Source organism: Muntiacus reevesi, chromosome 2, assembly GCF_963930625.1.
Source record: "Muntiacus reevesi chromosome 2, mMunRee1.1, whole genome shotgun sequence".
Classification (NCBI taxonomy): domain Eukaryota; kingdom Metazoa; phylum Chordata; class Mammalia; order Artiodactyla; family Cervidae; genus Muntiacus; species Muntiacus reevesi.
In genome coordinates, this window is record NC_089250.1 from 12,823,846 (window position 1) to 12,846,261 (window position 22,416).

General features: G+C 43.8%; 1 protein-coding gene across 1 annotated transcript in view; it reads left to right on the plus strand.

Annotated features, from left to right (window-relative positions):
- Positions 1–4,444: 4,444 nt before the first annotated feature.
- ITIH2 (inter-alpha-trypsin inhibitor heavy chain 2) overlaps positions 4,445–22,416 on the plus strand; it is a 30,447-nt gene continuing 12,475 nt past the window's right edge. The window contains exons 1-13 of the mRNA XM_065919549.1: positions 4,445–4,528; positions 6,656–6,730; positions 8,592–8,624; positions 10,660–10,829; positions 12,547–12,651; positions 13,515–13,677; positions 15,073–15,180; positions 15,812–15,940; positions 16,241–16,357; positions 19,021–19,189; positions 20,168–20,293; positions 20,974–21,155; positions 22,129–22,314. Coding sequence (XP_065775621.1) covers positions 4,445–4,528; positions 6,656–6,730; positions 8,592–8,624; positions 10,660–10,829; positions 12,547–12,651; positions 13,515–13,677; positions 15,073–15,180; positions 15,812–15,940; positions 16,241–16,357; positions 19,021–19,189; positions 20,168–20,293; positions 20,974–21,155; positions 22,129–22,314 — 1,647 coding nt within the window. The remainder of the gene's footprint in view (positions 4,529–6,655; positions 6,731–8,591; positions 8,625–10,659; positions 10,830–12,546; positions 12,652–13,514; positions 13,678–15,072; positions 15,181–15,811; positions 15,941–16,240; positions 16,358–19,020; positions 19,190–20,167; positions 20,294–20,973; positions 21,156–22,128; positions 22,315–22,416) is intronic.

Below are 22,416 nucleotides of genomic sequence, written 5' to 3' on the forward strand. Positions count from 1 at the left end.
GACTTGGGTTTGATACCTGAGTCGGGAAAAATCCCCTCGAGGAGGAAATGGCAACCCACTCCAGTCTTCCTGCCTGGGAAAGCTCATGGACAGAGGAGCCTGGTGGGCTACAGTCCGTGGGGTCGCAAAGAGTTGGACACGACTGAGCACATCATGTTCCGTTATTAGGAACTAAATACCTTGATGCAAAAATATTTTGAAAAGGACAACGTATGAAAGGAAACAGTTGTCACTTTGGGGCCAGATCACCTTCCAAGAGTGGTTCAAGTCAGTGTTGATACCTAAGGGTCAGTTATGTTCAAAGGCACCGTGGTGACTATGGTATACAGGGCCAGGTACAGAGTAGGCTGTCTATAAAGACTGGGTTGTTTAGTTTAGTTTATTGAAATATAGTTGATTTACAATGTTGTGTTAGTTTCTGCTGCATAGAAAGGTGATTCAGTTGTACATATATATATGCTCTTTTTCCTATTCTTTTCCATTATGATTTATCACAGGATATTGAATATAGTTCCCTCTGCTTTACAGTAGGACGTTGATGTTTATCCATTCTATAGGTAATAGTCTGCATCTGCTGATCCCAAGCTCCCAGTCCATCCTCCCCCTCCCCTTTTCCGCTTGGTAACCACAAGTCTGTTTCTGTGTCTCTGAGTCCGTTTCTGTTTCGTAGACAAGGTCATTTGTGTCACAGTTTAGATTCTGCATATAAGTGATATCATATGGTACTTGTCTTTCTCCATAAAGAGCAGTGGATGAAGGTGTGTGTGGTCTCTGCACTTGAGACGATGTAGCAGGGCATGGAGCTGTGTGCTGCAAATATGCCCCCAGGGACACGAGTGATGAATGTCAGCCAGAGGAATTCACAGTATGCTGGTGACAGAAGTCTCAGTGAAGATGACCTTTGAAAGGGAGATGTGATGCTAATAGATGGACGTTGGAGGAAAAGGTGGGAATTGCAGGCAAAGGGAGCTGTGTCGGGGAAGCCCTTGGATGAAAGGTTTGGAGGTAAGCAAATTGTCTGTTTTGTGGTGTTTAGGGCTTCCTTGATAGCTCAGTTAGTAAAGAATCTATGCACTTCATTATTCCTGGGCTTCCCTTATGGTTCAGCTGGTAAAGAATCTGCCTGCAATGCAGGAGACCTGGGTTCAATCCCTGGGTTGGGAAGATCCCCTGGAGAAGGGAAAGGCTACCCACTCCAGTATTCTGGCCTGGAGAATTCCATGGACTGTATAGTCCATGCATGGGATCGCAAAGTGTAGGACACAACTGAGTGACTTTCGCTTTGTGGTGTGTAGGTCACCTGGAGATCAGGCTGAAGGCAGTGCATTGACTACTGCGAAATCACTCTTGGCTGGATCTTCTATAGAAAGAGAGTGGAGACTCTGGAGTAGGGAGTAACTGCTTCAGAGTGGCGCTGGGCGCTGCGTTCAGCCATGGTGTAAGGGTGATGGATTCAGAAACGGTAGCCAAGACATCCTCTAGAAAATACTGCTAGCGTTCTGGGGAATTAATGAACGTGATGACAGTGGGAATGGAGAGGAAGTGGAATCCAGATCAGTTGGTTTGTTCCCAGAAATACTTACCACGTTCACTCTTAGCTGAGACCAAGCATGTGGCGGTATTTGTGTGTGTGTGTGTGTAAATTCACTACCAAAGTCATGCAGTACACGTTTAACAAAACCAAATCAGCTCTATCCAGGATCCGACCCCATGTCATCTTCACTCATAGCAAATGCTGCTCTGTCTTCAACTGATAGATTTATCTGGTTAGCTTAGACCTCTATTTTACTGAAACAAAATTAGGCGACATGTAAAACAAGTGATTTTCTTTGTTCTACCAAGGTTACTTATATTCCTTGCTGAAAATATTTTTAACTGATTTGGAATCAATTTTCTTTGCTCTTTAAATTGTTTTTTGAATGTTTAATTGTAAAATATTACAGAGAAAAATTTAAAATATACTTGTTTAATGGAAACAAGCCAAGTGTCCATGGCAGGATAAATGGATAAAGAAAATGTGATATATACATACAGTAGATGATTATTTTCAGCCTTTTTTTATGTGGAGCATTTTTTTTTTTTTTGAAGTCTTTATTGAATTCGTTACAGTATTGCTTCTGTTTGATATTTTGGCTTTTTTTGGATCTTAGCTCCCTGACTGGGATCGAATTCGCATTGGAAAGTGAAGTCTTAACCCCTGGACTGCCAGGGGAGTCTCTCAACCTTAAATAAAGAAGGAAATCCTGATATAGATGACAACATGAATAAACCTGGAGGACGTTATGCTAAGTTAAATAAGCCAGTCACAAAAGGACAAATACTGGATGATTCCACTTACACGAGGTATATAAAGTAATCATACTCATAGAAAAAACAAGTAGAATGGTGGTTACCAGGAGCTGGCGGGAGGCAGAATGGGGAATTATTGTTTATTGGGGACAGGGTTTTAGTTTTGCTAGATGAACAATTTCTGGAGAGAGGCACTTCACAACAATGTGCGATAGTTAATAATCTTAGAGTTAATTCTCTTCTTTCTTTTATTATTATTTGCTATGACATCTGTTTTAACCCAATACCATCTTTGTAACCCCCATTTTCTCAAGTATTTGGAAAAAATAAGATAGATTTTAATGCAGTCTCAACTTTCAGTCTGCTTTTACCCCTTGGAGATAAAATGTAATTCTTAGAGACAGCATACAGTTAAACATTAAAAAAAAAAAAAAAAATCAGTAACCCTTCATAACTTTGCAGATAAATTTAATCCATTTGCATTTATAGTACATCTGAAGCAACGCTTCCAGTTATTTTGGGCATGCGCTTGTAGTTAACAAATTTGTAGTTTTTTAAAGATCATCTTGCATTATTTTAATGTCAATTTATCTTCTTTGGCATGGTTTTTTATTTTCTCTTTCCACTTGCCTTGTTTTTGAAATAAACTTTAAGCCATGTCCCTTTAAAGCAAACCAGAAGACAATCTCAGAAAAGTGATCTGTTTGTCCTGGGTTCACTGTGGTCCACACGGTGAGTGTCAGGTCCGTGGAAGCCAGCCAAGTCTGGTCGGTACCGATCTAGTGGAAACAGCCCTACATCACAGGTCGCACAGGTCATCACAGACTTCCTGTTTTCGTGTGGATGCAAGTCCCCTTGTGTGAGCAAACTTTTAGAGAGTAGAAGTTATTTCAGCAGCAGCTCCCTGATCAGGTGCTGGATCAAACAATTTTAGACAGAAAGGCAGTGGTTCCATCCTGGTGAAGGAAACTGCCAGAAAAGACTTGGGAGCTGGCCAGACTGGGGTCCACAGCATGGCTGTGTGCAAGCAGATGTCTGGAGTAGAGGCTCAAGAAAAAGTTCCATCAAATAGACTGGTCACCCAGCTTGGGGACCACAGGTAAACTTTAGTCTAAATTCACACCTGGAACCCCGATCCCAGGGAGGGAACCCAGGGCGCCTCTCCTGGCACCTACTGAATCTTCAGTCTCGACCTTGAATCAAGTCCCCACTTGCTGACTGTGAGATGGGGAATCAATTACCTTCTTTTCCTCCATTGTGAATGGAGATAAATGTAGTACACACCTGATATGGCTCTTTCATAGTTGAAGAGTAAAGGGCTAAATTTAATGCAAGTAAAAGAGACCGATTCCACAGGGAAGTTCACGAATCCTAGTTATCATTGTTATTAGGATTCCTGACCTTGAGCAGGAAGGGAGTCCAGGCTGGGCTGTCCCTGGTTCTGGGACTAGGGGGAGCTGATTCTCCACTGACCTGAGTGAGGCTGGCCGGAAGCGGTGGGAACAGACTCTGTTCTCTTCATCAAAGATGTTCCCGAAGCTTCCTCCCTGAAGGGCGTGCCTCCCACACCGCTTCTCACCCAGTTCTTTCGTGAAATAGGTTCTCAGTTATCAAAGGGAGAGGGAAAAAAGCACTGCTCATGAATGCTTTGCTCAGAAACTCTGGGGTTTCTTATCCTCCTTTCCCTAAATTCCTCCTGCTTTCATTTAAACCAAAGGATGTTTCCAGAAACTTCTTAACTTTAGGTTTTTCCCATCTGACTCAATTTCTCGGGAAACTGCCTCACCTGGTCTTTCAAAGAGGATGACACTGACCTTTAGATCTCTTTGATTTTAAGATGAACAGAAATCAGCAGAAGGGGAAAAAAAAAATTACCGCACGTCCATCTGACCCTGACGTACGCTCACAGCCCAGGAACTGCCTCTGGCTTGGTTGTTTGAATAACCTCTGGGCATCCGATCCACCCCCAGAGCTTAAGTTTGAACTCCAGAACAAATATTTGTCCTGTTTGGAGCAAAGTTTGAGAGCTCTCTTCTCTTTTCTTCTTTTTAAAGCCCAACTGTACTGCTCTGCTCTCCCTCTGATTGTGGTTCAGGGGACACTGGGCTCCTCCCCAGACCCCCCGCCTGAGAGCTGGGCAGAGGCACCCGGCATGATGAAGGGGCTCACGTGCGTTTTCCTCTGCTTCTTCCTTTCTGAATCGAGAGGCTTTGAAATCCCCACCAATGGATTTTCAGAAGTAAGTACTTCCAGAAGACTCCTTGCTGTGGGCCCCCTGTGTGTTTGGTAAATAGGGTGTTGTGTTAGTCGCTCAGTCATGTCCGACTCTCAGCGACCCCATGGACCGTGGCCCACCAGCCTCCTCTGGCCATGGGGTTCTCCAGGCAAGAATCCTGGAGTGGGTAGCCATTCCCTTCTCCAGGGGATTTTCCTGACCCAGGGATTGAACCCGGGTCTCCTGCATTGCAGGTGAATTCTTTGCCATCTGAGCCACCAGGGAAGGTGAATTCTCTACCATCTGAGCCACCAGGGAAGCCTGTTACCTGTTGCTGTTCAAGGACTGTATCCTGTGAGGGTTGAAAATCTATTATAAAGTTCATCTGAGTAGAAGTGTTCACTGTTAAAATTACTTGGATGTGTATTTACCCTTTAAAGCATTAATGGGCTTTTCATGAGAATTGAGTTCATGGGCTGGCCCCATAGTGTAGCATTTATGGAGCAGAGCCACCCCTGCTTATCTCAAAAACTGGGGATATTAATTGATCTGATCCAAAAGATGGTTATAAGGTTTAAGTGACATTCCTGAACTACCCAGCACAGTGTGAACCTGAGCTAGAACTTGATAATTATTAGCTCTCATAACTATTATTATGAAATACCATTATTACTCTTTTACATAGAGTATAAGAAAAGTCATTTTCAAAGCACTCTGGTTGAGGGACTTCCCCGACTCACTGGAAAAGACCCTGATGTTGGGAAAGATTGAAGGCAAAAGGAGAAAGGGGCAGCAGAGGATGAGATGGTTGAATGGCACCACTGACTCAATGGACATAAATTTCAGCAAACTCTGGGAGATAGTGAAAGATAGAGAAGCCTGGCATGCTACAGTCCATGTGGTCGCAGAGTCGGACATGACTTGGTGACTGAACAACAAACAGCTGATGATCCAGTGGCTAAGATTCCGAGCTCCCAATGCATGGGCCCTGGGTTCAACCCCTGGTCAGGGAACTCGATCTTTCATGCCGCAACTAAGACCCAGAACAGCCAAAAAATTAAAAAGGACAGTTGTTTGTCATACCGAAGTGAACAATGATTTCCAAGTTAAGGGCATTTAATGTTCCTGTTAAAGGGGAAGATGGATGAGGCAGCGGGCAGAGTATAGGAGTTATTCCCAAGAAGCTCAAGGTCTTCCCTTCAGACCCTTGATCATCCTCAGCGTGATGAAAGTCTTGGACTGAAAGTCATAGAAGAGCTATTCTGATACTAGAAAAGCCACATGTATTCTGGGAATATCCTGGAAGATGCAGCGGCTTGTGATACTTACAGGGTGGATTATGTACACAAATGCCAAAGAACAAGATGGCGTATTTGCAAGAAAAAAAAAAATCACTCTGCCTGCCTAGAAATTATCATATTTTCCAACACTTTAGAAACCACCAGAGTGTGTTGGAAGCCTCACTGATGGAGTCAGGAATTGGAGGCAAGATTTCCAAAGGTGCTTGTGCTTTTTCAGCCACTTACTGGTATTCCTTTCATATCGACATTTCTAACACCTTATTAGACACTTCTGATGCTGCCAAGATCTACGCAACACTTCCCCCAGGTACCTCCCTGTCATTGGTCACTATCATCTTCAGGCAAAGTGAAAATTGAATTCCCGCATCCACCAAGTTTGGAGATATTAACTCCTAGTTACTCATCTCCGAGATATAACCGGCAAACAAATAGATGAAAGAAATCATTGCAACAGTCAGAGAAAACAACTTTGGCTATCAAAGGGGAAAGAGAAGAGGGATAAATTAGGGGTTTGGGATTAACAGATACACAGTACTATGTATCAAATACACAACAAGGACCTACTGTATAGCATAGGAACTATATTCAATATATTGTAATATTCAACCTATAATGGAAAAGAATCTGAAAAAGAGTAGATATATGTATGTGTATATAACTGAATCACTTTGTTGCACACCTGAAACATTGTAAATCAGCTATTAATTTTTTTAAAAAAAGACATTATATGAAAAAATGAGATTGCACAGAAATATAGAAAACAAGCCAAAATAATATACTAAATACTTTTTACCTGTCACCAGTGGCCTTTTTTTCATTGATGGAAATAAGCATCCTAATTTGTTTTAAGTTTGCAGACTATGGAGACCATGTGGAGCTGACTCCAGGCAAATTCCAGTTTGTGCCAGAGAATCGGAGGTATCAGGTACAGTAAACCTCAGTTCCAAAAGGGAAAAGAAGTGAAAGAGATCATGAATGAAAAAATAAGAAAAAGACTGAGATGCTTTTTGCTACATTTTCTCAAGAGCTTGTTTTTCTTAGCAGCGAAGAGTCCAGTAGTCTATACTCGGGAGAAACACAGTTCAGCTGAAATGGAGGGAAACCTCCACGTGATTGTCCATCTCCAAATGCAGTGGTCATGTTGTTCGCTTAAGCAATACGTGGCTGCGTGTTGTCTTCAAAGCTTAAGCTTATGGGATGGTTTTACTGTCGTATATGGAAGAATTTCCTCCTAGGAGGACATTTTTGGTGGCTTCCTCGTGGGGCCACACATGCTCCCCCACTGGTCACGGCCACTACTATCTTGGGGAGCCGCTCAGAGAGCACAGGGAACCTAGCCACGCTGGAGGCCGTCTCCAGTTGTTAAGATTTCACCTTCCAGTGCAGGGCGTGTGGGTTCAATCCCTGGTCTGGGAGCTAAGACCCCACATGCCTTGTGGCCGAAAAACCTAAATATAATACAGAGGAATATTATAACAAATTCAATAAAGGCTTTAAAAGTGGTCCATATCAAAAAGATTTAAGAGAAAAAAGAGAAACCCCATAGGTAGATCCTCATGTCAGGGTCTTCATCTAGAAGACAAAACTTAAAGAGCTATTGAGAATTGGCATTCAAAGATCTGAAAAAGACCCACAGACATAGAAAGCAAACTCATAGTCACCAAAGAGAAAAGGGGAAGAGGGATAAGTTAGGAGGGTGGGATTAACAGATACACACCACTGTATATAAAATAGATAACCAGGAATTCCCTGGCTGTCTACTGGTTAGGACGCTCTTCTTCCACTGCAGGGGGCATGGGTTCAATCCCTTGTTGGGGAACTAAGATCCTGGAAGCCCTGCAGCATGGCCAAAAAAGAAAATAGATAACCAACAAGAACTTATATAGCACAGAGAACTATGCTCAGTGTTTTATAATAACCTATAACGGAAAATAATCTGACAAAAGATAGATAATGTAGAAATAACTGAATCACTTTGCTGTACATCTGAAACTAACACAACACTGTAAATCAACCATGCTTCCATTAAAAAAAAAAAGGTCCAAAAGAAGGCAACCGTTGGCCTTACTATATGTCATATAACACCCCCTAAAATTTCAGCTCATTCCAAAGCAGGCAAGCTAAGCTCTACTAACTCACATCTGAGTTATTACTTTAAAATCCATCTGACATTAAATGCTCACCCATCGCTCTAATGCCAGCCCACTTTCCATGCCACAAGACAGTCATTCATGTGGATAAATCTCTAAGCATGGCAGTTAGAATACAGAATTTTTCATCTGCCAATTACCATGTTTAACTCAGGGGCTATGCCAAGGAGAAGATGCACGTGTTTCAGCTCCCGTGTGGCTGTGTCTAATGGAAGAGACAGACATGCTTTCCCACTGTCTGGGTTTGAAGGGAGGAATTCTGCTGCTATGAAAAGACTCAGACAAACAGATGTTTTTATTTGAATTAATGAGGTGGTTTTTACAGGATAAAGGTGATCTGTGCTACTCAGCATGAGCTCAATTGAATATTTTCATTTAAAAACATTGGTTTTAACATTGTATCAGAGAATGATGGGCATGCCACCAAAAGACAGCTGAGACACTTACTCACAGAAGTACACCAAGGGGAAACTAGCATTCAAGAATATTTGATAGTTATGTCTTGGTTCCAGTGAATGAATCAGAGCTCAGTATGGAAGGAGAAAATATTTCTTGACCGAGAGAAAACAGTTTTTGCCCTCAAGGTAATAAGCAACACGCTTCTGAAGAATGATTTTATCCAACTTCCTTTCACAGAGAAGTATTTCTGGACAATCTGGAGAAAGGATGGTAAGTGTACTTTGATTTTGTTAAAAATTGATGTCTGAATGACTTTTCTGTTACCTATTATCGAGAAATCAATACTGCTGCCTCCTTTGTCTTTGCACCAAGAGCGTTTACCTGACTTTCGAAATCCCTGTTTGCCCAATTCTGTTTGGGAAGTGTGTCTAAAATTCAGCATGAGAGGGTGGAGTGTGTAAGCAACCAGGAGAGATGTCCCCAGGAGCTGAAAATGTTCCTTTTCTTTACTTTGGCAAGTTTTGCCAACAGCACAGGTTTATTTTTTTGGAATAAAAACTATATATTGATTCCAACATAATGGTCTTGATTTAAAATAGGACACCTAACAGCTTTAGTGAGTGTGGAAAAGGCACTCTTGAACATGAAATGGCCCAATTCCCTGAGCGGTTTGGTGTACTGTAAGTCCCCTACATACAAACAAGCCCCATTCCAAGAGTGAGTTTGTACGTCCAACAAAGTTAACCTAAGTACACAACCAACGCAGTCAGCTACATGTGGCTCTACTGTAATAGGTTTAGAATACTTTTCACACAAATAATACATTAAAAAAAAAACTGACTCAAAAAATTAAGAACATTTTTAATCGGACAGTACAGTACCTTGAGAAGTACAGTAGTACAGTACAACGACTGGCATGCAGGGACTGGCATGGCGTGAACAGGACAGAGGGGTTACTGATGGAGGAGGGAGAGGAGGTGGGAGATGGTACGGCGGAGGGCAAACTGCAGTTTCACTCCCGTCTGATATTGATGGCACACGTTCCGGTTCCTTGCTGGAACCAGATGCTCGTTCGCATCTTTGAAAGTTTGCAGCTGCACCTTGAAGGTCCGTATGTATGTAGGGGACTTGCTGTAGTTCCTCCTGTGGCAGGAAGACATCAAAAGGAAAGTTGTTTCCTTGGCTTTGTGGTCTGAACAGACAGCAGCTGTGAGAAGCTCTGGGTTAAGGGGGAGGACGGACAAACAGCTGAGCCTGGGTTTTATCTTAGCTTGAGTTGAGCTGGATGTTAACAAGTTGAAAGATTTCATCTTGGATGATGAAATTTGGGGAAAGTGACACCTAGTATTGAAATAAGTAAAACGCTTCACTACCACAATCCTGGCAGTTTAGAGGCACCTCCTAAAAGATGCGTGTTTTCAGTGCTGTGTCTTTGAGCATATGGATACTGGAACTGCCTTAAATCAGTAGAGAAGGGTTGGGATCCGGGTCCAGAGTGCTGGACCAGTCACCGCATCAAAATGCCCTCTGCAAGATGTTCTGTTCTTTACTCACATCCATCAGCATTCTCATGGGTGCCTGCTAAGTCACTTCAGTCGTGTCCAACTCTTTGCGACCCCATGGACGGTAGCCCGTCAGGCTCCTCTATCCACAAGATTCTCCAGGCAAGAGTACTGGAGTGGGTAGCCATTCTCTTCTCCAAATCTTCCCGACCCAGATCGAACCTGGGTCTCCCACGTTGCAGGCAGATTCTTTACCATCTGAGCCACCAGGGAAGCCTAGCACTCCTGTTCAAACTATATGTCATGGTTTGTTTTAATTTGGGAAACAACAGGAGGACTGGGAAAAGGTGAGATTGCAGTAGATGAGGTTCAAGAAGGTAGGTAGCAGCGTGGGGCTTTGGGGACCGCCTGTGTGTTCCGCCCCACTGTACCCCTGGAAGTGCCTGGGTCCCCCTTCTACACTGCACACCGGCATCCTTTCCTGCCCTCTGGCCCTGTATTCAGAGTTATTTCCTGCCCTTTCATAATTCAATCTTGCTTCCCCACAACCATTTCCTCCTCATATTCTAACTTGCAGAATCATTGTTAATAGACTCACAGCGCTGGAGAGGCATCTCAAGATTTCTTAAAATAAGAGCAAGCTTCTGCCTGCAGGATAGCCCAAGAATTTAGGAGCATGCTTAGTAAAAGCTGAGTTATATACTTAATGATGCCTTAGAATTCTTTGTACTGTTATCATCAAATATGCAGTGAAGTTCTATCATTTTTCTCCAAGTACAGTTGTCTTTTCTTGCCGATTTCAGGACGATGTTGATCAAGTGACTCTCTATAGTTATAAAGTCCAGTCTACTATTACTTCTCGAGTGGCCAACACTGTCATCCAGGCCAAACTGGTGAACCACTCTCCACAGCCTCAAAATGTCGTGTTTGATGTGCAGATTCCCAAAGGAGCCTTCATCTCCAACTTCTCCATGTGAGTAACTCCCACTCAGAACCAGAAACTGGATATACTCTGCTCACAGAATCAAATCCCTCCCAGATGGACCTTCAGTGCCTCAATGCCTCGTGGCTCCATACCCAGCATCTTTGTTGTGGTTTAATTGCTAAGTTTTATCTGACTCTCTGCTACCCTATGGACTGTAGCCCACCAGGCTCCTTTGTCCATGGGATTTCCCAGGCAAAAATACTGGAGCAGGTTGCCATTTCCTCCTCCAGGAGATCTTCCTGAACTAAGGACTAAACCCGAGTTTCCTGCATTGGCAAGCAAATTCTTTACCATGTAAATCACCAGGGAAGCCCAGAGAGGACCCTGGTGGTCAGCAATTCCAGGGGTTCTCGCTTTCAGAGCTGTGGACCCACTGGACATTGAGTCCTCTTGGGTGGGACCCAATAATTTGCTTCTGTTCAGAGTAACAGAATTTGCAAAGGATTTGCTTTTCTTTTCTAATGAGTGAAAGCATCCTTGAGCCTGTCTCTATGGCAGTAATCTCCCACTTCCTTAGGGAGAGGCCATATGTTCTATTTTGCTTCAAAAACTCTAATCAGACTGCTCTGACTAATCATTGTTGGGATAGATTAGGTGACAGCAAGTGAAGAGTAAGGTAGTAGAGACAGAGATGACAAGAGAAGACAGAGGTCCCCCGGGGAGATGTTAGAAAGAGAAACACAAACTTGGCATGGGTCGATCAGCACTTTTCTCCGTCTTTCTTGGCTCTTTTCCACCCTCAAAGGATCCTTAATACATGGAAGAATGGTCTTAACAAACCATGTCAGCCAGAGAGCTAGTGGTTTATCAATCATAGCCCCAGGCGCATTTGTCATTCCAAAGGGCTGCACCGAACAACCCTTAACCCAAAGAGTAAACCTGGAAAATGAAGAAACATTTTTAAAAATTTTGCCTTGGCGTATAGTTGACCTACAGCGTTGTGTTAGTTTCAGGTGTATAGCAAAGTGATCCAGTTACACGGCTACATATGTCCATTCTTCTGCAGATCCTCCCCATGTAGGTTATTAAAGAATATTGAGTAGAGTTCCCTGTGCTATACATTAGGTCATTGTTGCTTATTTTATATATAGTGGTGTGTGTGTGTGTTAATCCCTAACTCCTAATTTATCACTTCCCCTTCACATTTCCCCTTTGGTTAACCATATGTTTGTTTTCAAAGTCCGTTTCTGTTTTGTAAATAAGTTCATTTGTATCAATTTGGGGGGGATTCCACATATTATGTGATGTTTGTCTTTCTCTGACTTACCTCACTTAGTTTGGTAATTTCTGAGTCCATCCATATCGCTGCACATGGCATCGTTTCGTTCTTTTTTATGGCTGAGTAGTATTCCAGTGTGTGTATGCACCACATCTTCTTTAGCCATTCCTCTGTGGGTGGACACTTAGGTTGCTTCCATGTCTTGGCTGTTGTAAATAGTGTTGCTGTGAACACTGGGGAAGAAGCATCTTAAACACAAGTAACAATATGGGAGAGAAAGCTTCTAGTACAGGACCTACCTCATCTATCTTAAATCACACTGTCAGATAAAGGAACTCCTTTTATGAAACATGCAAATGTCTCTCTACTTGGAGGTTCTTTTCAGGTGCAAAATGATAAATAATACATTACGTGCACCAGGTTGGGCTGTTGGCTCGTTTGTTCGTTGTGCTTTTATTCATCTGTGGCCCCTGTGTCATTTTTTAGGACTGTGGATGGCACGACTTTTACTAGTTCTATTAAGGAGAAAACCGTGGGCCGAGCCCTCTACGCTCAGGCGAGAGCGAAAGGCAAGTCGGCAGGACTGGTGAGGTAAGGGCAGGGTCCCCATCCACTGCTGCCTGTGCTCAAGCCCGTTCCCTCCATGGCAGGTCAGCCCCAGGAAGGCAGAGAAGCTCGTCCTTCTCTGCTAGGTCACTTCTTTGTGGTACTTCCCTGATCCCACACAATCCGATTACCCACAATCTCACCTTGCTTGTTTACCATTTAATTTTTTAAAAAATCACTGACTGTTTCTCCTAAGGCTCAAATCACCCTCATTTGACAGCCCTGCTGTCTTCTCTTTAAAACCATAAACACTTCAAGTTGAGTGATCACATTGGACTTGGCGCGTACGGGAATAAATAAGGCATTAGTTCTGGAAATACATGTTCAATTTGAAATAATAGATGTCTTCTTTATGAAGACTTTTAAAAATGTAAAGAATCCCTAGAATGAGTCTTACCAGCAGTAGGGGAAAGGTGTGCTGTCCTTTGGATCATCTAAACTGGGATTGAGTTCTGACCGTACAGCTGACTCACATGTGATCTCAAGTGAGTTCCTTACCCTTTATGAGCCTCATTTGTCATCACTTGCTAAATGAAGGTCTTGGTGTCAAGCTGACACACAATGATATGTGTCAAGTGTCTGGCATGTAATAGAGGATCAATAACCAGTAGCTCTTTGCAGATGACACTCAGATCTGTAAGAAGCTCTGCAGGAAAAAAGATCAGGTAGGATGGGGAGGGGAATTCCAGGCTACTGGAAGGAAATTGATCTAGAAGTTGCTGTTATCTCTATTGGACCTACCGTTTGTTCTCCTAAGCAATGAGCAGGTGGCTAGCCCAGGGCATCCTGGACGTCCTCTGCGTAGATTCTACATATGCTGACTTACCTGGGCGGGCTCGCATCTTTAGGAGCAGAGCTCTCGACATGGAGGACTTCAAGACTGAAGTAAGCATCGCCCCCGGAGCAAAGGTGCAGTTTGAACTTCATTACCAGGAAGTAAAGTGGAGGAAGCTGGGGTCCTACGAGCACAGACTCCACCTGCAGCCAGGACGACTGGCCAAGCATCTGGAGGTGAGCCCTGCCCCCTAGAGCTGGGTCCCCATCTGTGCTTTCTGTTCGTCTTCCCTTCATGGTGTTCCACGCCACGTGACACTGTAGAACAGGGTGATGTATGGAAATTGACTCTGGGTTTGGAGTAAGGAAGTGCCGCTTCCTTACACGTTTCAAGGCTAGCTCATCTCCTTATTTGCTGAGTCAATTTCCTGTAGCTGCTGTAGCAGATGATTGCACACAGGGGCCTTATGACACCAGAGATGTCTTCTTCCACAGTTCTGGGGGCGGGGACTGCAGTCAAGGTGTTGGCCGGGCTCTTGGGGAGGGTCTGTCCCTTGCAGCTTCTGTGGTCTGGAAGCTGCTGGCATTCCTTGGCTTGTGGCCTCATGGCCCGTCATTCTGACCTGTGCCTCCCTGGTCACATCGCCTTCCCCTGAGTGTCTCAGATCTCCCTCTGCTCCTGTAAGAACATTTGTCATTGGATTTCAGGCCCACCGGGTGGTTCAGGATGATCACATCTCAAGATCCTTTACTGTATCCGCAAAGATCCTTTTCCCAAATCAGGTAGCAGTCTCAACCTCCAAAGATTTAATGTAGACATGCCTCTGTCGGGAGTTGCGGGGGGACCATTCAACCCTCTACACTGACCTTCCAACTAATGCCGATCCTCAATTTTCTCATCTGTGAAAAGAGTCCCATAACATTTCTTAGATTCCTTGGTTCCAAGTGCGATGAGCGTTTAGAAATAGGTGGCCAATAATAGGAGGTCAGCGAAGGTTGAGTTTACTGTCTGTGTCTGCTCCACAGTCCCCCCGTTGCACCCCAACTCTCATCACCTGGAGAGCACTGCCTGTGCAGGGCAGCTTGAACTCACTTCTGCTATAGTCTTCACCTCTTGCCTTGAGAACTGAGCTGCTCTTTTCTTGGCTCGAAACTTGTTAACATCATGTGAACGTTTGTGTAAGAGGCAGAGGAGGACCGGCTGGAAGAAACCCAGGGAAGAACACAATTCACCTGGTCTTTGTTTGACACAGACAAGGGTGAAGCAGACAGGTTGTAAATTGCCCATAGACAAAGAAGATTCAAGGGGATGAATGGATCATGTAAAATTTTCTTATAAATAAGAATGGAATGGCATGGAATGGAGTAGAAGAAGGAGAATTAAATTCCAGAGAAATAAAGCAATAGAAAGGGAGCCCTGACTTGCCCAGAGGGTCTTTAAGCCTCCCTGGTGAGATGCATCACATTACACAGTATTTAAAGAATTTGCAGAAGGGATGGTGGAGCCATGCCAGATCATCTTTGGGAGATCCTGGAGATGAAAAGAGCAGAGGACTTAGAATTGATAATCGTACTTCTTGCTCAAAGTCTTGAAAGATGTTTTAATGCTTTAAGTAACTTTTCCACTTCTAGGTAGATGTGTGGATTATTGAACCTCAAGGACTAAGATCTCTTCATGTTCTGGACACATTTGATGGGCATTTTGACGGCGTTCCCATTGTATCTAAAGGACACCAGAAGGTACCACAAGCAGTGTTGTGACTGAGTCTGAGTGGCTACTGGTTCACGGGTTTTCCTCTCCTTCTCGGCTCTAGGGGATAGAAAAGTTGTCAGGTGCTGAGCTCAAGGAACTGTGATCCCTGAGCAAAGTCTAGGGCCCCCCACAGGACATACAGAACAAAACCAATCGTTTCATTGCATTGTGACCAGTGTCTGTCCATTTTGAAGCCCATTTCCCCCAAGTCACCCACTGGACCGGTAGCTAAAAGACAGTTTTCACATAATATATAGAGAATTTTCCTTTATCACTGCAAGAGATACTCAGCTTAATTCTCTCTGCCTTAATGGCCAATAGTAACCACCTTTGGAGGGGTCAAAGTCCTTTAAGAACTTTTTGCCAACTCTTTCTAGAGCAGGTGGCCATTTCTTCCATGGGGTGGGGGTGAGGGGGAGGGAGGAATTCTTCGAATCTCTTGTAAAGGACTGAAGCCTGGCCCATAGCACTGAAGGCTGCTAGATGCCCCTCTGATAGGGCCACTGATGCTGTTTGGGTGCAGAGTGGCCCTGGACCTTCACCTGTGTGCGTGGGAAGGTGTTCCCCCCGGACAGGGAGCGGGCAGAGACCGGGCTCTGACACCATTGCTCTTTCCAGGCACACGTTGCCTTCAAGCCCACGGTAGCACAACAGAGAAAATGCCTCAACTGCTCAGAGACGATGGTCGATGGTGACCTGGTGGTGATGTATGATGTGAACAGAGAGGAGAAGGTTGGGGAACTTCAGGTGGGTGCATACAACTCTCAGGGGCCAGCCCTGCCTGAGCCAAAGATCTGTTTCTTGTTGAATAAACCCCCAGGGAAATGCCCTGGGAGGTAAACTGCGGAGAGGCTGGGCCCTTTCAGAAAAGGACGGAGCAGGCACAGGAAGAAAGGAGAGATGGACATAGCCACGCCTCTGTTCTTTACGGCCGTCCTGCCTCCTGCTCCTCGTGGTCTCCACTCCCCTCTCAGTCCCCAGACCCCCATCCTCCTACATGCCAAACACTGGTAATGGTTCGGCTCACACATATGTGCTGTTTTTCAGGTATTTAATGGATATTTTGTCCACTTCTTTGCTCCTGAGAACATGGACCCAATTCCCAAAAACATCCTGTTTGTCATCGACGTTAGTGGCTCAATGTGGGGAATTAAAATGAAACAAGTGAGTAGCCCTGGGTTGCAGTGGTACCCAGGACACCCCGCCTTCTCTGATCTCCTCATGATGGTGCAGTTGTTGGGGGCCCCTTCCCCCTAGAGCTAGTCTTAGTTCAGGCTGCTCACAAAGTAACACAGGCTGGGTGACCTCTAAACAGGAGAAATTTATCTCAAAATCCGCCTTTTTGAAAAATTTTGCTGCTGTATAACCTCTTCTCACTCTGCTCAGGCTTCTGCTTCATATTCCTTTCGTTCTCTTGCATGACATTTTAGACTAATAACTTGCCATTGTGCATGAATAACTTTGAAAGCGTTTAATGCACAGTTTTTCTAATTATGTTGTAATTCCTTGAGGGTGATCATTCCGTCTTATGTCTTCCAGTTTGGAGTTCCGCATAGGCTCCTTCAGTGTTAATGGTGTAGGTGCAATTGTGATCAAGGATATCCTTTATTTTCCTCATCAATCCACCCATTCAACCAGTTTGAACCAACCAATGGCTCTCCATTCATTCAGCAATCATTTATGACCACCCAAGTGTTCACTACTGTTCTAGGATCCTAAAGATGGAAAAGACTTGGCCCCGCCTACCTATCACCAGGTTCTCAGCAGTGGCACTTGTGACATTCAGGGCTGATGAATCCTGTGTCGTGGGGACCACACACTGAAGATTGTAGGATGTTTAGCAACATCTATTCACTAGATGCCATGGACCTCACCCTCCTGGTCATGAGAATCAAAGATGTCTCAGAGGGCTTCCCTGGTGGTCCAGTGGCTAAGAATGGCTAAGAATCGGCCCTACAGTGCAGGAGACATGGGTTCGATCCCTGATCTGGGAAGATCCCACATGCTGCGAGGCAGCTAACCTGCAAACTGCAACTAGAGAAAGCCTACACACAGCAACAAAGGCACAGCACAGCCAAAAATAAATAAATAAAATTCAAAATAAAGAAAAGAATGAAAAAAAAAAAAAAAGAAAAGAATGAGAAAGAAGGTGGTCTTCTCCCCCTCCACACTTACAAAAGTGTCTTCAGACATTGCCACATGTCCCCTGGGGAGAAAATTATCCTCATTTGAGAACCACTGCCCTAATGCAACAGTTTATTTGTTCCTTCCTTCCCTCAGTTAACAAGTATTTATTAAGCACCTGACTTGCGTCAGGCACTTAGCTCATCACTGAAGTTTGAGATGACTGTTACACGCCCAGTGGACATGACACATCAAGCAGGCTGTTGGTTCTGCAAGTCTGGTGTTCAGAAGTGAGGAATTGAGTGAGATATGCACTTAGGAGCCACCAGTGTGTAGAAGCTACTCATAACAATGAGACCAGGTGAGAACACCAAGGGGGAAGTATAGATAAGAGAAGAAAACAAAGAGTGAGCCTTACACTATCCCAGTAACTAGGATAATTTGGGGAGAAGAGGAGGAATCAGCAAAGAAGACTAAGCCAGCAACTCTCCTTGTGGCCCAGGGGTAAGACTCCGTGGTCCCAGTGCAGGTGGCTGGGGTTCGATCCCTGGTCAGGGAACTATATCCTGCATGCTGCAACTAACGATCCCACGTGCTGCAGTGAAGACCTAAGATTCCACGTGCTGCAGCTGATATTCAGTGCAGCCGAAATAATATATACATTTAAGAAGACAAAGCAGCCAATGAGAGGAGGAGAAAACCGAGAGCGTCCGAGGTTCTGGAAGAAGATGAGGAAGTTGTATGAGAACAGCAATGTGACCGGTTGGTCCAAATACTGCTCAGATTGGGTCTGATGGGATGAGAAGAGTCCATTGGATTTAGCAACAACCTTGATGAGCACAGTTTCAGTGGAGGGATGATGGTGAAAACCTGAACAGAGTGGCCTTCAGAGAGAACAGGAAAAGAAGATTTGGAGACAGTTTGCTTATAATTTTTTCAAGGAATTTTATTGCAAAGGGAAACAGAGAAATGGGGGAAATGGGTACATTCAAGGTTTCTAAAGGCATGAGAAATTACGGCGTTATTGTATGTATGGAGATGTACCAATCGAGTGAAATGCCTGATGCAGGAGAGGCAGAGGGCAGATGCCAGAGCCACGCCTTTCAGTAGATGAGACAGAGCCCAACCTAGCTCATCAGCGGATGGATTTGCATTAGGCAGAAATGCTTCTCCTAGTTCTTCTGCATTACCAGGCATCAGGGAAAAGTGTATGGGCACAGATCCTGGCAGGGGGTGAGGTTTATGGTGACAGGGGTTGTAGAAATCTGATGACTTCCATTTCTCAGTGAAGTAGGATTCCAGGTCATCAGCTGAGACAGGAAGAGGGAGGTGTTGGTGGTTTGAAGACGAAGCAGATGAGAAGCAGGAATTAATGCGTGAGAAGGCTGAGTAGAGGGACTTGAGAAATACATTTGATTTTCAGGCACCACAAAGGGGACATCTGAGGCTCAGGATTCTCAGTATAAAGTCAGGCGGGTGAGACTGGTCACGCATGACAAAACAAGGCAGTAAAACTTTCAGTATACATGTTCGGATGGACTAGGAGACTGTTAGATCTGTGTTGACAGAGGCGGATTTATGAGGTTTGTGGGAGAACCATAGCTCGAGCCAGTGCTTAAAATGATGAATGATTGGGCTTCCTCATTTCTTCTTAGGTTTAGAGAGTATGTAGTAAGACCCTTCTCCATTCTCTCTCAAAATAGACGGTGGAAGCAATGAAGACCATTTTGGATGACCTGCGAACTGAAGACCACTTCTCCGTGGTTGATTTCAACCACAATGTTCGAACCTGGAGAAACGATTTAGTCTCAGCTACTAAAACACAGGTTGCAGATGCCAAGAATTACATTGAGAAAATCCAGCCCAGTGGAGGTGAGTGGGTTTAGCCTAAAGCCCAGTGAGAAACTCCCACTGGATTCAGTGGAGTCCTGAGAAATACGAGAATCAGTTGAGAAATATGATTCCTTACCCCAGTGGCCTTTGTCTTAATAATACATTTATTATTAAACAATGCATACTAAGTGTGTGGTGAAAGCATAATGCATACCCCATCCCCCACACATTTTTAACCATTCTGTCCTCAGAAAACGGTGTCAGTAAGTGACATTAGCTTTTTTTATGACTCACACAGTAAGAGAGAGACAAATACCATGTGCTATCACTAAAATATGACATAAGTGAACTTATCTAAGAAACGGACTCAGACATACAGAAGAGACTTGTGATTGCCAAGAGGAAGCGGGGTGGGGCAGGGATGGATTGCGAGTTTGGCATTAACAGATGCTAACTGTTATCTATAGAATGGATAAACAACAAGGCCTACTACTGTATGGCCCAGGGAACTATCTTCAGTATCCTGTGATAAGCCATAATGGAAAAGAACACACAAAAGAATGTATATTTTATATATATATATATATATATATAACTGAATTACTTTGCTGTACAGCAGAAATTAACACAACATTGTATGTCAGCTAAACTTCGATTTAAAAAAGGGGGAAAAACACATAGAATAACACATAATTGTCTGCAGAACAGCATCCAAATATGTCAAGGGCTGAATAAGTAACTTCACGTTGGTGGTTAACAAAATGACTGGTGCTTTGAAAGGGTTACTTCATCTCTAAAGGAACTATTCACTCTTAATACAAAGTGAATATTTTACTCCACCGGGGGATCTGGACCAGTCTGGGCAAAATTTGGAAAGCAGTTGAATGATTTGGATACTGAATGAACTACATGTGAGTTGTCACCAGACAGATGAACCTGGGCTCAAGGCAAGAGATGGTTGTTTCTGTGGAAACTCAAGAGTATGTAACAGACCAGCACATTCTCTGGCTTTCCCAGGCACGAATATCAATGAAGCCCTGCTGCGGGCCATCTTTATTTTGAATGAAGCCAATAACTTGGGCATGTTGGACCCCAACTCTGTCTCACTGATCATCTTGGTGTCTGATGGGGATCCAACAGTAGGTAAGTACCCCTTCCATTTTAGTGATACATATGTTTCCTGTTGTTTCTTGGGAACGTGCTTGGCTTAAAATGGGAACTCGAATGGCATTTGCCTGAGTGTCTACACCAGCTTGGGCCTCCCAAATGGCATAGTGGTATAGAATCCGCCTGTCAATTCAGGAGATGCAAGAGACACAAGTTCAATGTCTGGGTCGGGAAGATCCCCTGGACCAGGAAATGGCAAACCCACTCTAGCATTCTTGCCTGGGAAATGCCATGGACAGAGGAGGCTGGCAGGCTACAGTCCGGGGGTTTGCAAAGAGTCGGACGCACGCAACTTAGCAACTGAGCATACAGAGAGCACTAAGCCAGTTTAAACCCATGCTTCCTAAAAGAAGAGTTCGTTTGACCCTGAAACACTCACCCCACTTAAAACAGCCTCTAGATGTTTGGGAGGGGGATGCTGAATGCCTCAGCTTCACCTCCACAATCTGGGAAAACTTGCATTTGAATTTGAGTCTATGCTAGGAGGATTGCTGATACATACTAGTGCAGTGTCTTATATCCTCAATGTAGCTACATCGAAGCATAAGTGCATTTTTAATTTGGACGAATTTTGCCAAACTGCCTTCCATGGATGTTCCCAAAATTTTGTGCCATTGCCTCCTCATTCCTTTCCTTCCTGTCCACATCAACTTTAGGTGAACTGAAACTGTCCAAAATCCAGAAGAATGTGAAGCAGAACATACAAGACAACATCTCCTTGTTCAGTTTGGGGATAGGATTTGATGTGGACTATGACTTTTTGAAGAGACTCTCCAATGACAACCGTGGGATCGCACAAAGGATTTACGGAAACCAGGACACTTCTGTCCAACTCAAGGTGACTTTGTTTTCTGTTCCTCTTTTGGTCATTGTTCACTCGAAATCATTCAGCTAGCAATATCTGATGCCTAAAAGAAGATGGCTGAATTCAAGTAAAAGTTGTCATTATTTCAGCTGTGTTAGTTCCTTTCTCACGCACCCCACCCCCACTTGTATATCTGCTGTAACAGTGAGATGAGAGGCAGTTGATGGGCACAAAGGTCCCTAGTCCCTGAACACGTCTTGGGAAGCACCATCAAAGTTTCTTGAATCTCTCCAGTCCTGCTACTTGTCAAGAGAACTGTTCTTCCTTGAAAGTACATTGGCATTGGGACTTCCCTGGTAGTCCAGGGGTTAAGACTGTGCTTTCAATGAAAGAGGTGCAAGTTCAATCCCTAGTTGGGCAACTAACCTATATGCCAAGAAAATTTTTTTTTAAAAAAGGAAAAGTATATTGGCATCTTGGAAATCAATGTTTTATAATGCAACACAAAGCCAACTATACCCTGTTTGTTTCCTTAAATATAAAGGATATGTATGCATCACTTGTTTATTTTGACTAAATGGACCAAAAAAAGATTAAGGAGAAGAAGAATATATTTTATCCTACCCTCTGTTGGTACCAAGTACCATGTATCAATAGGAGGTACTGTATATAAACCTGGGGACAGGTAAGAGACAGGTTCTAATTTAGGGATATCCAGCCAGATGACTTATCTTATTATGAGTGTCCATGAGCTTTTCATGCTCGTCATAACAGAAAGAAAAAGTTTTGGGCTCTTGAACCAAGAGTAATCTTCTTCACAAGCCCTGGTCATCTCTATTTCAGATCATGTAATAACTATGAGAATTTTCCATAGCTTTCCACAGAGATCTTGGAAGAATACTAAGCACTTGAAGAATCTCAGAGAAAAATGCTTCAGATTTGTAATGTGGTATGAAAATAATGATTTCTCTGTTTCTTTTTTTTTTTTTTTTTTAATGAATTGTAGAAATTCTACAACCAGGTCTCAACTCCCTTGCTCCGGAATGTTCAGTTTAACTATCCCCAAACATCAGTCACAGACGTCACTCAGAACAGATTCCATAACTATTTTGGAGGCTCAGAGATCGTGGTGGCTGGAAAAGTGGACCCTAAGAAATTGGGGCAGTTACAGAGCATTATCACGGCAACTTCGGTACTTTTGTCTATCTGCTAATTCTAAAAATATTAATTATCTCCTGGGTACATCTTGTATATTAACAGGCTGATAGCAGAATTCCAAGAATCACTTAGGTAG